The 17,263-nt window shown below is 41.0% G+C and overlaps 1 protein-coding gene across 2 annotated transcripts in view; it reads right to left on the reverse strand.

Annotated features, from left to right (window-relative positions):
• The window catches only part of unc5cb (unc-5 netrin receptor Cb), a 126,136-nt gene that overhangs the window by 46,838 nt on the left and 62,035 nt on the right, over positions 1 to 17,263 (reverse strand). For both annotated transcript variants that reach the window (XM_024803382.2, XM_024803381.2), the window contains exons 2-3: positions 14,344 to 14,574; positions 5,664 to 5,807 (exon numbers count right to left, since the gene is read on the reverse strand). In XM_024803382.2, coding sequence (XP_024659150.1) covers positions 5,664 to 5,807; positions 14,344 to 14,574 — 375 coding nt within the window. The remainder of the gene's footprint in view (positions 1 to 5,663; positions 5,808 to 14,343; positions 14,575 to 17,263) is intronic.

The raw sequence follows: 17,263 nt of genomic DNA on the forward strand, positions 1-17,263 counted from the left end.
GGTACAGTAGTACTTAGCAACGTTAGAGGCACTGAAGCATCATGTCTACAATCAATCCTCCAAACCCCAGTGATACCATTTTCACAAGCATTGCAAAATTCTCGTCATACACACTTTTATTGACACATTCGGTTTGGGGGTGAATAACTTCATTCAGCAAAGCACAAAAACATATTTTATTCCAGACAACAATTCTACATAACTTTGTTCCCTTTCCTGAGGAGACAAATGTACAAAATGTGGCACCTATACTGTATGTGGATGAGGAAACGCGCACAGTCAAGAATGACTGAAGGGTAAAACAAACCAAAAGGCTCTATCACCAGCTGTCTCTTTCTTTGTGTGCGTCTGTGCATCCGTGTGTGTGTGTGTGTGTGTGTGTGTGTGTGTGTGTGTGTGTGTGTGTGTGTGTGTGTGTGAGTGAGAGAGAGAGAGAGAGTGTGAGTGTTTGTGTGCATGCGTGCATGCCATCACAGCAAACTGCAGCAAGAAGTACCACAAAGGTGGCCTTGAGTAGTTGGTAGATATTTATACATCTGTCAGTCAATCGGAAATATGACAACTTACCAATGTCGAGAATGCAAGCTTTATAATCTAACAGATGTCACTGGTTATTCTACCAAAAATGCATTTTGAAATGTAATGTAATGTAATGTATTGTAATGTATGTTAATTTTTCATCAAAATATTGAAAAATAATGTCATCTACTGTATTTTATTTTACCAGGAAGTCTAACTGAGATGAGCTGCTCAGAGGAGAGACTTGGACATGATTGCACCCATTAGAGCTCTTTTCTCTAGAAAAACAACCACATGCCACATGTTACTTACTACATTTAATTCGTTTTACATTGCGCTTCAAAAAAAACAAAAAACCCAGTTATAAAACTGTATTTTGCATTACACCAACTTCCTGTAGCTTTTGATGTTGGCAGCACTGAACTATACAAGCTATAGAATGAAGGCTGACCTGAAGATCCTATTTTTGATAAGCCAACATGGGCTCTTAATTAACATTAAAAAAAGTTCACCCATCCCTTCTCTATTTTTTTAAATGCTTAACCAACCAGAGTTGTGACACTGGGGACAGAGAAGCGGGGCAGAGACAGAAGAGGTTGCCTGTCCATCACACAGCTAACAAACACACAGAGATTTGCATGATGACATCCACCCTTATGGCCAATTTAGAAAGTCCGGCTAACCTAACCTGCATGTCATTGGACTGTTGAAGCCGAAGTACCTGAAGGAACCCTAAAAGCAGAGGGACCACATGGAAAGTCCACAGCAAGCAGATATATTAGTTTCTTCTTCAACCCACACCTAACTGTGTCCATGAAAACAAATCCTGCAGTGACCTTCATTCAGGGACTCGATCTTTTAAAAGGATACAGCTGTTCTTCTTCAGAGAACGCTGCTAATACAGAAATGTACAGCTACTGACATTATGTACCAACATAAGGCACAGATTTATTATATTTTATAGTCCTAGAATAGCACATGGACTTTAGATGTGGGCATACAGTCTGAAGTGACACAGATCGTATGGCAGGATTTGCACTTGAAAAGTCAAAGCAAACTGCGTGTAAATCTCTAAAGACTCTCAAGACTCTTAGGCACAGTGTGTAACAGGATACACTTTCCTTATCTATCATAGTAAAGAAATGCTTTTCAGTGTCTGGGGAGATGGTGTATGAATGGATACAGAATGAAAAGAGCATTACCACCTGTAATAAAACGAGAGATCTCCAAAGACTGATCACAACAGATTTTTTTTTTTTTGTTTCTTCATTTGCTTTCATTTCATTCAATAGCTATTAGGTTTAGAGACATTATTTTAAAATAGACATGTTTCACTGTTTAGAATGAACTGGTCTGCATCCCCGAAGGGAAGAAGACAGATCATGTTCCTATTACAGAATACATGATGATGCAGCACCTGGAAACACTAAAGAATACCTATAGTCATTTTACGGTTCATTTTTTATTTGGAAAAATGATCCTTAAAATAACAAATTCATGAGGTATCCTTGTTCCAGTTCAACCCGTGAGTACCCGTGTCTTCAGGGGGATATGTTATAATTCAGCACATTTCAATGTATTGTAATGGCTGAAAGGGTGACTGCTGAATTGAAAGTAATTTCCGTAAAAGTCTGGTATGAAATTAAAAGAAAGAATGACTGCAGGGGTATATTCTTTGACAGAGGTTTTTCCAATTCAATCCAAGGACACACAAGCTGTTTGGTTTCCTTAAGATAAAGTGGGCAGGAGGAAAGGAAAGGAGATACATCAGAACTATTCTATAGCGATGGATGCTACCTTAACGATAAAATAATTAGAAGTCACGGTATGACAGGTACACACTGATAACTTTATGATTTATAAAATTTGCACTACAGTCAAATCTAACAAATTAAATTATCTGTCCAGGTACTCTGGCTTCCCCCACAGTCCAAAAACATGCATGTGTCAGGTTAACTAACAGCTGGCCATAGGTGTGAATGTGAGCGTGAATGGTTTCTGTCTAAGCTCTGCATTGGACGGGCGACCTGTCCGAGGTGTTTTGGCACCCCCGCCCCTGATCCTGAATAAAGTGAAAACACCCAAAAAAGAGAAAATATCTATTGAGCAACAGTTTCTGAAATACCAGACTTGCTGATGCCAGGTGTCAGAGGAGAATGGCTAGACTGCTTTATGTTGAAAGGAACGGAAAAGTAACTCAAATAACCGTTTGACATGTCAAACCTTGAAGCAGATGGGCTAAAGCAGCCACGCGAGGCGCCACTGCTATCAGCTAAGAATAGGAAACTGCAGCTAAAGCTCGCATGGGCTCAGAAGATTGGAAAAATGCTGCCTGGTCTGACAAGTCTTGATTTCTGCTGTGACATTCAGATGGTAGGGTCAGAATTTTGCATAAACAAAACTCAAATCATCTCCAGCTGGTTTCATGAATATGACAGTAAGTTCACTGTATACAAAGAACTCCCATGGCCACAACATCTCATCTCACATCATGTACATGCAGGCGATGAATGGGCTACAAATGTGTCAATATGGACCAAAATCTCTCACGAATGTTTCCAGCACCTTGTTGAATCTGTGCCATGAAGAACTGAGGCAGTTCTGAATGCAAAAAAAAAGTCCAACCTGCTATTAGCAAATTGTTCCTAATGAAGTGGCCGGTGGGTTCCTATTACATATTTTATTCTCTTTTTGTTTGGAACAAAACCCAATTCTTTTTCTTCCTTTCATTTCATAGCTCTTCTTAGTTAAATTATGCATTTACTATTCAAAAGCATAAATTCGCTTAACAGGCAACACTGTTACTATCAGTGGCAAAGGCCAGTGTTTGTGTGTTTATGTGGAATATTCACACTTTTAGTCCTCAGCCTTCTTATTCAACTAAAAATTGAACACCCGCTGCTTTTGTAGTTCACTAATCAAAATGTACCTGTGATGAAACAGTAAGTAGCATACGAGCGATTATTTTGCAATATAGATTTTTATTGGATGTCGGTTTAAATTACACCTCCCTGCTGGAGTCTCTCCTTTCCTCACTTCTCGTAACCCTGAGCGGTACTGCGGCATAGAGGGTGTGGGAGCAGCTGAGTAGACATTCCTGCGGGAGACACACCATTCTCCCCTCAGCAAGCAAACACTTCCAGCCTCGCAGGCCCACAGAAAGATACACATATGACAACCATTACCTTAAGTGGCTACTTGTCAGGCAAAATTACACCAGCACTGCGGACTTCAGAAATTATTACTTTTCTTGCTTAGTAAATCATTAGCTACTGGTGCAATCCGATATCAGGAGGCCTACTCTGAGAGTTTTAATCCCGAGGAAAGTCACATGCAATGCTGCTTTGGTTTTACCTGCTCCAAAAGTCCACAAACAGACAAGAAAATCAATTTGCTCTCTCTGTGTATGATTCCCCTCCGCCAGTCCTGAAAGCCATTTCTTCTGATTTGATTAATTTATTTAATTTGCTTCTGTGAAAATACTTTCATTACCCCTCGGTGGCAAGCAATAACTGCACCCCAAAAATAGAGGCCAATTAAAACGGTTCTGTGGAGGTCACATGAAGGGAAGGACACACAAGAAATGCACACGTTCTCTCTTCCTCTGACAGGCTCTCACAATAATTTCAGCCGAACTTCCAGCAAGTCTGAAAGCTCCTTCTTCAACACGGCAGCCTCTTAACTCATCTGCGCTAGATGTGACTCACCGTCTGATTAAACAGTATATGTTTAGATGATGGGAGAGGAGAGGAAAACAACCCCAGTTTCCATTAGCCTAACGGGATAGAGTCTGGCTCTGACAAGAAGCCTGCCTGGAGAGAAAGCCCAGTAGAGGAGCTAATCCATTCAGCAGAAGCTAATGGGAGGGGAAGAGGGGTCCATTGTGATTTGAGGGATAGGTTAGTGCTGGCAGGCTGCTCATCACGGGTGATTATAGGAGGTGGAGCAGCGGGAGTGGACTCAGTGGGAGACTGAGAGGCGTGATTCGGATTCACCAGGCTAGTATAATAGAAGCAGTAATAGGAAGAGATACTGGTGTTGGAAATAAAGGGGAATGCACTAAATTCAGAGACAAACTGTGCAGAATATGGAGCAAATACAGAGTTAGTAATACAAAGAAGTGGAGATGATCGAATAAAAATAGGGAGAGACAGCTCCATCACTGCTAAGTTGCTTTTAATTGAGCGGTTCAGGTGAAATCCTGGATATTGACTTTGCGAGGTGCTTTCTGATGCACTGTATAGCAAAGATGAAATCATTCTGACAGTTCCCCACCAAACATCAACAGCTCAAGTCATATCCTTATCCAGTTTTGACAATATATTTGACATAAACTACAATACACTCTCCAAGTGTGTATTGCAGGGTTTTTTTTCCCCAGTTTGCCACAAGTCTAAAGAGAAACAGTGAAGATGGGAAAGATGCATCAGTCACGGTGCCTTGAAACTACTTGACAGGAGGTGGAAGTGCAATGATCTAGCCGATACTATAATAGGATTTCCTTCAGGTGGAATTTTGACAAAAACGTGTAAGTAGTTGTGTCACGTAATAGCTGTGTTGCAAAAATGTTGCCTTGATGTCACAGTCAGACTTAAGCAGCTCTTGCTTTCTGCATCATGTCTTCTGGGGTTTCATTACCCTTTTTTTCTGATTTTCTTTGCCACATCCTTTGGGGAAAACTGTTAAAAAATGAGCCCAAACTTTAGATCCAGTACAGAATGTTTCTCATTATTTAGAAACAATTGCGTGGTGCTTTTTCAGCAGGACGACAAACCGAGAACAAAGGAGGACCATACACAAATGAAGTCATAAACATGCACCACAGCTCTCCTAGTGCACAGACGCCACTTCAGCTCTTTTTCTCCCCCTCTGTGCTTCTTCTTCAGGTCTGTGCTGCCCGCAAGGAAACCACTGTACTGGCTTTTTACCAACTCAAGTTCAAAGGGACGCTTGAATCTCATGTTAGCAAAACCTCCTTTTCACTGCTACTATCTCCAGAATCTGTGAAGATACACAAGTCCATCGCTGAGATGCGTTTTCTTGGCAACCGAGAGGTTTTGTTTGGAGAGAAATACAAAGATGAGAGAGATGATAAGTGAATAATGGCCTGAAGAGAGGGATGAAAGGAGGGGGAGTATACTCACAGGCGATGCGGACATGAGCTTTGCGGCTCTTGGTGGTCCCAGCGGAGCTCCAGGCCACACACTGACACCAGAAGTCCTCTGGCCCAAACAATTCCTCCACTTGCTGCCGAGTGATCTCTATGCTGGCCTCCCTCACGACCAAACCTGGGAAAAAGAACATAAAGGATTTTTTTTTTAAATCACGGAGACATGAAACAGTAAAGAGAACAAAAAACAAAGAATTGACCGTGCAGGAAAATGACATTAATTTGAACACCAGAAAATATAAACAGATGGACAGCTGAAATGGTTAAAATAATGTGACATCATACACACCAAACTCAAACAACACATATTTGTGTCAGTCTGTCCTGATTCTAGAGCCAGAGCACTGAGCTGCTTGGGTCTGGGCCTTGTGGGGGAGGATTCTCAGCGTCATGGCTAACACAATCCTGTTTGCTAACTCCTCTGATTACTGCTCATCTGGGTGCCAGGGCCCAAACAAACAAATCATCCCCAAAACAAATGCCTCTACCCACAGCTGCCCCTCTAGAGCAGATTATGCTGCTACCATAGCGTGTGCACATCTCTGCATGTCTGTAAATGCCTATTTGTTGGAGCATTTGAGTTATGTACATGCAACCTAGGAACAGTCTATGCATGCGTTATGTGACACACCGACGTTTATTGAAGTACAGTGCTTATTTCATTTCTCAATCCATAATATTTTTTCTGACAGGATGGGACATTTAAGAGGACAATGATGCATTCAAAAAGGCTAGGTTGAGAAAAAAATGCATTTGCAACAGACTGCGTTTTGCAGACATCATGAGAATCTCAACAAGTATCCGAACTAAACCGAGAGCACGCTTGTAACTAATAGAAGTAAAGTATTCCATATGTATGGAGATGGTCCCTATAACTGCATTTGGATGCTGCTGGGCACTGGAACATCTCGCATTTTGCATGGATCCACATCCAGCAGTCCTGCAACATTTGTGCAGATTTTTTAAAAAGAACTTTCACGCTGTGAATATCCCATGCCACCTCATCCCAACAGTGCTGCCCCATTAGGCTTAGATAAGGGGTTTGTGTATCCTACTGGAAAGAAATTAAGCTGATGTCATTTTCCTGGAACTCTCATGCTCATGTACCTGGTCAGCAATGATGTGAAAGTGGGACTATCAAATCGCTGCCAGTTGTTCTTGAATCGCCTTTTTGTATGCATTCCCCGCACCATTACACCATCAGCAGCTGCCTGTGCCATCAGCACCATGTTGTTTGTATACCAAATTCAGGCCCTGACATCAGTTCCAAAACACTGCCTGTCATTTGCTTCCCCCCCAGTCATTAGTCATCGAGTTTTAGTGCCTTGCCCTGTAGAAAGGTTTGTTGTTAGCTGAGACGATGACTAACTGTTTGTTGAATTGGTAACAAATCTATTTTAACTCAGCACTTAAAGAGTGGTGCAAACTTTTTTTCTATTTTTTTCTGCAAAAATGTTCAAATCTTTGGGTCATTTTAATCCTATTGTTGAACATTAGGTTGTCTGCAACAACCCCCTATCATTGTCTGTTAATTCAAAAAGAATAGTGTGGCTGGGGTCTCTTGACAGGGCACAAATTAAAAGGGCTGTACAGAGTGCACGCTAATTTAAACAGTGGGCTGTGGTGGAATTAATGATTAATGCCTGTGTTGACAAAAGACTACAACTGTAAGGGAGTTTTTTTCTTCTTCAAAGTTAGAGTTACTGTATTAAATGAATAAATTACCTATTTGCAACTTTAAGGGTAGGTATTGATAGGTACCAGTTTTGAATTTTGCACTTTTTGTTTTTCTACTGTACCATTCTCCAAGTCATAGCTGTCAAAATCATTTTACATCTTGGGTCGGACCAGTGAAGCTGCCCTTTCTTTCAATGTAAAGAAGTTTAACAACATCCCGAATGAATCTCTGAGGTATCTTATTATAAGATAAAGAAGAGCAATTTCAACAGTACGTCTCAGGTTTCATACAAGATGAAGAAATGCTGCTCAAGTAAATGAAAAATCTGTCAGCACGACTCTTTGGACTTAAATTGTGAGAATTAATGTACAAAATAACTGAATATTTTCTGGTATCTCATTGCTCAGAGTGTTTTGTAATAATAAAACAGACCTTTTTTTTTTTAAACCAAAGACCCATATAAAAAAATAAATAAGTATTTCTATAGCAGATGGTGAAAAAAATGTTCCTGTCATGTCACTGTTTATCTCTATTACTTTGGTGCAGTGCGAATGGCCAGTGGGGGAGGTCTTATGAAAACAGTAAAAAATGTATGCCCTCCTTCACTTTTTCCACAGCCTGACTGGGCCGATTCTGGCCCATGGGCATTATGTTCGACACCCCTGCTCTAGATAATCAAGTTTGGAAATTTCCACAAAAAAAATAAAAAATAAATCACAAAGCAACAAAGCTTACAGTGTTTGGGCTAAGCCAATAAAGCAGAAAATATCATTATGTAGGTCTTACTGTATGTGTGCCTTATAGCAACCGCTGACAGTAGTACTGACCATTCTGTCAAATCATCATTGGTTTGTATTAGATGCAACTGTGTTGTGTTGACAGATCTCCAAAAACAGCTCTGTGGCATCTAAATCCAACATCAGCCAGAGCTCTAAACTGTATATCTGGGTGTTTCTAACTTAGCCATTATGCTAAAAATATCTTTTTAACTAAGCTTACCTAAGAGACACCATGTGCTGTCAATGTGGCATCGCTATTATGTACAGTCTCAAAACTGTGTCATAGATCATTGACTCATCTGTGCCGCAATGTGCATTTAATCAGTAATCTAATCTCTGACTGACATCCAGCTCTTTGCAGCGTGAATCACTGCCAACTGATTCAGATGATAAGCTAATTTGCAACAATTTGTTAATTTAGTTTGTGATGTGAAAACCGGAGAAGAAAAGAAAGAAGTAATCTGAATCAAGGCTCCTGGCTCAAATCAAACGTTGTGCCGGCTCAGTGTTACTTTAGTTTTACATATGTGCAGTCATCTCTGCCACTCATGTTAATGTAACAGCAGACTTTCTATCACTAATTATTATGTGAGAGATTATTGCCTGATAACTGCCTGAGACAGCATCTCAGGAGTGAATACTAATCCTGCTCTGCTGGTATGCCCATTAAAAACCATTATCTCTGTGTAAATCCTGAACCTTTTTCCTTAGATTATTAGAGCACAGCTCTGATTGGTTTACATGGTAGCTGTGTGACATTCTGGTTGAATGGAAAATGCAAAAGAAATTGGATGGTTAAAAAACGAACATGCCAATTTATTTCAGGTTCAGTGAATTCACACAGCCTCCTTGTTCTGGCACAGAGCAAGCATAGTGACATCCCACACACTAGCTTACCTCTCATGTAAAATTTACACAGTGTGCCAGCAGGCAGGGGTACAGCCACGTCTATTGTGTCACCGTTTGCTTCGGCGTGTATGGCTTTCAACACATATGTGCGAGTGCCAAAGAGTGCGCCTCTGGTCGTCGCTACTTGATGCCAGTATGCTCGCCTGAGAGGATGTTTTGTTAGTTTGAGAATGTGATGATGGATGTGCTTTTGTGGGAGCATCACATCCAGTCTAGCAGAGGGAAAATCAATAGTGGAAACAGTAAGTAGATTCTCATAATTCTCAGAAGGTCTAAAACGTGCGCAAGAATCAGTCATTTGTTTTTTTTTCTGTCAGCGCTGCAGACATAAAGGGCTCTACAGTGATCAATTATCCGCCTGATGTTGTTAGCATACTCTATACCATTAGAGAATCGAAAATGATGACGATGCCTGCAGTGGTTATCAGTCTCCTTTAAGAGTCATTCATGACTTCACGGGGATTACTAAACCTGGATTAAACTCTTCCTTTCCTGTGTTGCACTTCAAACACATCTGAAGAATCACCCTGATGGAAAAATCAGAGCTCTGAAACGAGCCCGCTGACCTCATCCAGTGACTTCATGTGTGCTCAGCTAGAATTTCTAAGTGTGCTTTATATCAGTACAATGATAACAAAATAAAACCGGCCATTCAATTTAAAATCAAGGTGTGTAAACTGTGTCAGGGCCAGTGAGGCGGGGCTACTATCTTCCTAAGCCATTAATAACTGGCTAAATTAGGGGCTTCATTTTGAGAGGATTCATTATTTATGTGGTTTTTAACATGAGCTAGCCTAGCAGCCTATTGTTAGCACCAGGAAACATTATTGATCAAACCAGTCAAGCAAAAACAGGCGCCATTGGTCACTGAAGGAGAGATGGAGGAGGTGGGAGGCATAAGTGCCCTGATATTCTTGTGAGATGAAGAGTGCATCTGTTAGATCTTTTAACGTATATCTCAGAGAAAGTGACAGGCTGTCTCCGGTGTACGTTACACTACCTGCACCTACATATAATTAATTTGCTACTCATTTGCACAGATCAATGCACTCTCCACTCACAGAGACTATGAAGTGCCTTTAAAAATGCTACAATGTTTTTGGGCCACGTTAAGCACCTACAAAATCTTCAAAAAGGTTTTGCATTCAATACCCAGTTATTTTGCTTGGGTGTTGTATCTGTCCAGGCTTACTTGCATGTCCTTTCTAGTTCTTTTTATACCCAACAAACAAAATTAAGTCCTATAGAAGCAGTAAAGGTGCACTTACTTTGTCACAGGACTGCACAAAATGCTCTGTTCTGTAAAAATGTTCTTTTCACATGATTGTAGATGCGGACACGAGCCAATTTCCTTTGACCTCATATTCAAGGTGGGTAGATTACAATCTAGTATTGCATTTATTCAACCATTTCCTAGTTGACATCCCTCGTTTGATCATTTTACACAATACCACAGGAAAGTTTTAACATAATCAGGAGAACATCACTCAGATATATTTATTGAAGCCATAATGTGCAATGATATTTTAGTAATGCAAGCTGGGTAGCTAATGCCTTGTTCTTACCTTTAAAATTATGAATGTTTTCTCAGTGGCTTTGGTTCTAAATGACCTGCCTTTCTTTGTGAAACACCTGCACATAAAGTGAAGCTCACAGTGATAAAAACATTTCAGACAGTACTTTTTAATTCGCTTCTTCTAATGCACCTTTATCTACCAGATTGTCAGAAGAGTCTGTCGTCACATACGGCAGACAACTGAATAACCAATCACAGCAAAGCAGCCCTCCTGCTGATCCAATCTAGCACCAACCAATTTGAAATGGTTTATGGCCACATGTCAGAATGACGCTTCCTTCTGGAAACTGTGTAAATATAAGTTCCCTTTTTCTTTTGGACTATTTTTCCTTTGCACAGGCAAATGCACATGCTGTTTTACTTTTATAACTGGCTGCTGATCAAAAGAAACTCTTCAAATGGCCCCTTTACTCTGCATGTAATCACCGGCTCCTTACAAAAAGATCATGTACAATCATGCCACTTGTTGAGGTGTTAATCGTTTTTATGCAGTGTATTTTTTTTAATGCTCATGTGCTACTTGTGGCTTACAGCACCTTAGATTCATGGGAATAAAAAAACCTTTAGACATTACATATACCTGAAGCCACTTCAGCACCAGTGATGTAAGGCAGCAGGTAAGTTGGTTCATGCTGTGTACAGTGAATCAAGTCCTGTATTGCTGATTGCATTCCAGCTACTGATGACGCACACATTGTGCTTTCAGCCGGTAGGATTTCATGACGCAAACATCTTAAATTTTAAAATGAATGTCATTTGCGTCATTCAGTGCCTTTAAAAAGTATTCGCAACATTTACATTTATATGTTTTACTGCCTCACAGGATTGAGTCAAAGCTGATTTGTAGCCTTTTTAACAGAAGAAAAGTCCTTTTTGTAAGTAAAAAAAGAGAGAGAGAAAGAGAGATGTGTTTTTGAGGAAAGCTTTTAGTTGGCAGAATTACAGCTGTGTAATTCTCTTTCCATTTCTTAGAGGCTGATGTTCCTGTACTCCAAAGCATGTTCAGTGACAGGAAAATTGTGTCTTTTCCCTGACATGTGCTCATCAATCACATTTTCCCAAGTTTTTTTCTGGGATGTCCCTGTGTTTTTATTGTATGGTTTATGCTACAATACTGATCGAAGAAGGTGAAATCTTTTATATAGAACCTAGTTTTATCTTTTTAACTATGTGCCTTTTAAAACCTTTGCACTATGTCTCTTCCCTTTGTTTGTGTATATTTGGGATAAAAGTCAAATATGTATACAGTGTTCCCCTGTATGTATAGCACTGTGCAAAAGTGCAAGGAGTAAAGAGTAAAAAATTTTAAGTTTTAACAATTTAATTGATTGTATTTAAAAGAAAAGTTGAATGGAATTTCTATCCTTTGTCTCATAAACATTTTTGATCTCGCAATCTCTTATTTTATGATCAGAACACCTTAACAGAGGTAAGACGAGAGAAAAAGAGAAAATGGGCTCAAGATTTACTCGTACAGAGGAAGATATCAGATTTCTTTAGGCTACACTGTCAGTGTTATTGACCATGCTGGCCGTATTCTATTGGTGCTTCTTTTTTGTCAATCTGGGGAAATCAGAGCGCAGTGGAGTGGGATGAGAAGGGCTACACACATCCACTGAGCTCTTGTGGTGTTGTGTGTGTTTGTGCTGGGTGCAAGAGCATAAATGAATGAATGTCTTTGCAGTAAATAGCCTGTGGATATGGCTATGTAGAGTGGGTGCGTGTATGATGTGTGGGTTGTTTTCCGTGTTGATGCTTTTAGCTAAAAACCTTCTGACATAAAGGCTAAGAGCCACTGATACCTCACCCTCTTCTTTGTCATAATCATAACTACGAAACACAAGCTCAGATCGGTGTATTCTACCTAAAGTACACTAGGTCACAAAATAAAAGTATTTCAGGTTGGAAAGCGTGTTGTTTTTCTTGTTTTTTTCCCCAATAACTCCTTTCATGTTTGTGCTCACTGCAAGAATCCTTTTGTCTGTGTATCTGCTTTTGTATCTTGTACCACTGCTGTAATACTTCTTTTGTATATGCTCTGGCTGTCATCTTTAACACTGCTATTTTTTTCCCCCATACTGTATATTGCAGTAAAATGGAACTTCAGAGGTATTTTATATTAAATGCCAAAGTTAAAACACGCTTTCCGATGTTCAAAGTGTATGCATATGTGTGTGAATTCACGTTTAAGTAAAGGAGAAACTATCTGTGTGTGTGTGTGTGTGTGTGTGTGTGTGTGTGTGTGTGTGTGTGTGTGTGTGTGTCAAAACAGTGGAATGAAAAGGGTAAATGCGATGTGATTGGTACCTGTGGGTGACAGAACGAACTCAATTTCCAATACAGCGGCTGAATGCAGCCAATCAGTGCTGGGCTGTTGTGTGTAATGGCTCTGGTGCCTTTGGGGACTGAATTCTTAAAAACAACCGTACCGGAGCTTCACTACCATCACTTCCTCTTGATGCTCAACAAAACAGGTACGTAAACAGACATATCCCAAAAAGTTGATTCTGTTCATCTATGCGCAACGTTTTCAGTGGAAGAAACGTTTCATCACTCACCCAAATGAACTCTTCAGTCTCAGCTGCATAATGACGGAAACTGGAACCACTGACTAACAACGAGGCACGAGCTCAGTTTAAAATGTAAATTGACAAGAACACTGATCCACAGTCAGGAATACTATTCACAGACAATTGGGAAATGACTGCAATCACAGCACTGAAAGATCTACCCTTTTCTTAGTTCAGAGATGGCCGTTCTCTTTTCACATACGCAGCTTCCTTGACTTTCCCGCTCAAACCACCTTTTCTCCCCCGACAAGGATGTGACAACATCATCGCTAAAGGAGTGACATCTGGTCTGTAGGGGTTCAGGCCCAACAAGGCAGCTCTTCTGTGTTGTGCCAAAAGTTGCTTGGTATCCCCAAATTACGGCAATCTCCTCAGCACTTAATCGCGTACATCGTTTTGCTCTTGTGCCAGAGGACCCGATCCTCGGGGCAGAACAATTTTTGGTGTACTGTAGGGTGTTTTCAGGTTTGAAAGCCAGAAAAACATTGTGTTTTTGAGAAAAAAATGCATCTCAGCTGTTGCTAAAACTCCTGACACATAAAGGATCACTAATCTGTGTTGTTTATGAAGTTGAGGAAACCTGCAGAAACTGAAGAGGTCAGTTGAATGAGCGGCAAACTCTTTCTCCACTCCACAAACACTGTTTGAAAAACTTTCTGGAATATCCTTATCTGGATTATTGAGCAGGCACTGAAACAAAATATACACACTCAAATGCATAAACGTATGATTGTGATGGAAATGATGGTGCCAAATGAAAGATACCTCACCTACAGTCTGAGTGGCAAGGTCAGCAGTTAAATATGCTGGACAATAAGATTTATAAGCAGAGATTCACATTGAGCGTATGTTTGTAAAGACACTTTTGTCAGAACTCATACTCATACACTTGCTTTTGGGAAAATATGAAAACATCATATTGTGATTCAAGGTTACGTTTCCAACTTTTTATCAGAACAACAATCTTCTGCGAACCTTAACCAACTGCTTTGATTTTCTTAAACGATAATATAAAACCAAATCATGTTTTAGCTGTCAGGATGCATTTCTGTGAAGAAAACAATTTTTATTAATGGTCTGTGCAGCATGATGTCTTCTAAAACAGAGTTGCTAGTCAGCACGTAGCCGATCTTTCTACTGACCAGAGTTCTCGTCAACCCTCTCCTCCACAGTGTGCTCCTTCTGGTGAACCCACTCGCTGTTGCACTTGAAGTAGATTTGGGTGGCAGGTGTGGCCTTGCAGTACAGGTTAACAGGCTTGTTCTTGACTATGTAGGCCTCCTCTGGTTCCATTAAAAACACGGGCAGCGGCTCTGGGGGGTCTGAGGGGAACGTTTCTGGCAGCTCACCGAGACCAATGAAGTCATCCTCAACTGTGAAGAGAGAAACAAACGAAGAATGGTTAGAAGGAAAGAGAGGACGAAGTGGAGAACAGAAGCCAAAATCCCAAGACAGAAAGTGGGAGGACGGGATGGAAGAGCGGAAAGCAGACAAGAGACAGTGGGACAGTATTATAACCACAGCCTTTGCATGGGATTATCCATGTGCACAGCACACAGTGAAATCCCTATCATTTGATATTTTGGAATGTTTACACAAGTGTATTTTAGAGCGCAGGAAATTCTGTGATTCCTCTCCGGCAATAAGACTGCCTCCTCGGTCTAACCACAATCAGCTACTGCTGAGAAGCGAGCACGGCAGAGCCAATAATGAGAAGCAGAGTTCAGAGGTCGACTCCGAGGAACTGAAATTATAAGCTGATCTATCCGTGTCTCCCATTTTCTCTCGCGCACACACGCTCTTTGCTTTTGTCACTTTCTCGCACACGGGCATGCGAGCACGCACACATGCTCCAGATCTAATGACCTCAGGCTTCTGGCCCATTTTATGCCATTCCTCGGATACTTCTGCAGTAGACAGATATGCTTCCCTGTAATTACAAGTCCCTTTCATCTCCCTGTCTTAAATCACATACACACAACTGCATGTGCATGCACACACAAACATGGAGGGAAGAAAAAAAAAAAGTGGCACAAATATATGGGTGTACACGCCCACCAAATGAGCCCAGCTAACTTTGTAACTCTTTGAAGAAGGAAGGATGAAGCCTATTGGCCATCCCATTTGTCACCTCCAGATCTGTTCTATTATTACCATCGAACCGGTAGACATTAATTATTCACAAGCGCGAAAGAAAGAAGGCAAAGTAATAGAGACAGAGTTACAGTGGGAAACATAAGGTGAGAGAGGGAGGAACACTGGGAGACACTCAAAGTAACTCAGCCAGACAGACATGGATTGAGTCATTGAAAGAGAGTTGCAGCAGACAGACAGTAACATAGCACAGGAGGACAGAAACAGGAAGGCAGACTGTTCAGATAACAAAATACTTTATCAGCCCATCAGTAATTCTTCCATGTCCTTCTATCTACCTATTTCTCTGTCCTGTGTGGACATGCTGGAGCCTTGTTGTCTGACAGAGGTTGCCTCTTGGATGCTTTGAGAGCACTAAATAATGTCTTGGCTGAGCAGATATCTCCCCATGATGTCTCCCTAATGTTATCTCTCCCTCCATACCTGCCACAGATTGAAGCTGATTGCTAGGAAATGAAAGGGCAGGAGGAGTCAACCAGAAAATGGCCAAAGCCACCTTCAGCAAGGCGGAGGAGGGGTCTGTCTCTGTCCTGTTATGATGCAGGTGAGGTCTTATAAGAACCGGTCCATTTACCATTTGCACATCCTGTTTTGTAGGTGTGTGATTGCATTTCATCAAAAAAGAGTAAGCTTGGATGTGTTTTTTATGGACTTCTAAGCTCCTGCTAATTGAATATAAGCTATAAGTGACCTTTGACCTTTGGGGTTTGTGTTTGTGTACGTGCAATAAAGAGCCACAACAAGACCATTAGTTGTTTTGATTAACTTCCATCATTCGCTATCAATTCAAGAAATAAGCTAAACATTGCGTGGCCTTTCCTCCCATGCATCTTTATGTACTGTAGGTGATGACTCTATAATGTACAAGTCTATTCAAGCAGACCTTGGCTTACACTGTTCTTTTCTGCTCTATCGTCCTCAGTCCACCCACATCCTCAGCCAGGGGACCCTGACCCAGAAACAGGCAAAGAGAGCCAAGGAAACTCATTAAAGACTGTGTTAGCCTTCTTTCACCCTCCATTCCTATTATCTCTCCATCTCTCCCTCTCGCTTCTGGCTCCGTCGCTCTGTCGAACTCTGAGGCAGCGAGCTCTGAAACAGCCATGAAAGCGTGGCTCCCTTACACATAAAGAGACGCGTGTCTCATCTCCTCACACACATACACCCAGCACAAGCGTTAATGTGCGCGAAGGCACGCACAAACTCGCTTACAGACATTGGACTTCATCAGCTTCCTCAGTGCAAGAAATAATAAATTCAAGTGAATGGAACTAGCCCTGCAGTGAAAAATCAGCCCAGAAATGGGGAAAAAAGAAACATGACAAAATGAAAGACCCTGACTCTTACCAATCATTCTGCTCCCCCTCAACACCCTGCATTAGTAGTTTTATGTTTGTGGCGTACATTTCCCGTATAAGAAACCTATACTCACATTCACTTCCCTGGACAGATTTGTTATTTTCGTTCTTTGAAATGTGACTGGAAAGCTTCTTCCTTGTCACCTACAGCCAGTGAAAGCTGGAAAGCAATGTGAGGCACCGTGCTGTAAGGCGCAAGTGGCTGGAAACTAGCATAGACCGAATGTACGGGTCTACAATGAGCAACCAGGGAAATTAAGAGGACGCATCCAGCGTCGGCCGAGTGCATAAACAAACTATGCACCTCAGTTCACAAAAAGTAGAAAATAAACAGACTGAACTGCAGGAACATTAATCAGGAACACTTGCCTTCTCTGATGTGCAAGGTTTGTTAAAAGGCAACATACAAGGGTCTATTTAAGCAACAACCTGTGTTGGGAGCAATCTGAAATTATATATAAGTGATAAAATTCTTCCTTTCATAAATGTGGGAGGACTTAGTTGGGTTGGGATTAGTCTGACTTGACAGTGTGGACTGATGCTAATTTGT

This window comes from Maylandia zebra, linkage group LG7 (genome assembly GCF_041146795.1).
Source record: "Maylandia zebra isolate NMK-2024a linkage group LG7, Mzebra_GT3a, whole genome shotgun sequence".
Classification (NCBI taxonomy): domain Eukaryota; kingdom Metazoa; phylum Chordata; class Actinopteri; order Cichliformes; family Cichlidae; genus Maylandia; species Maylandia zebra.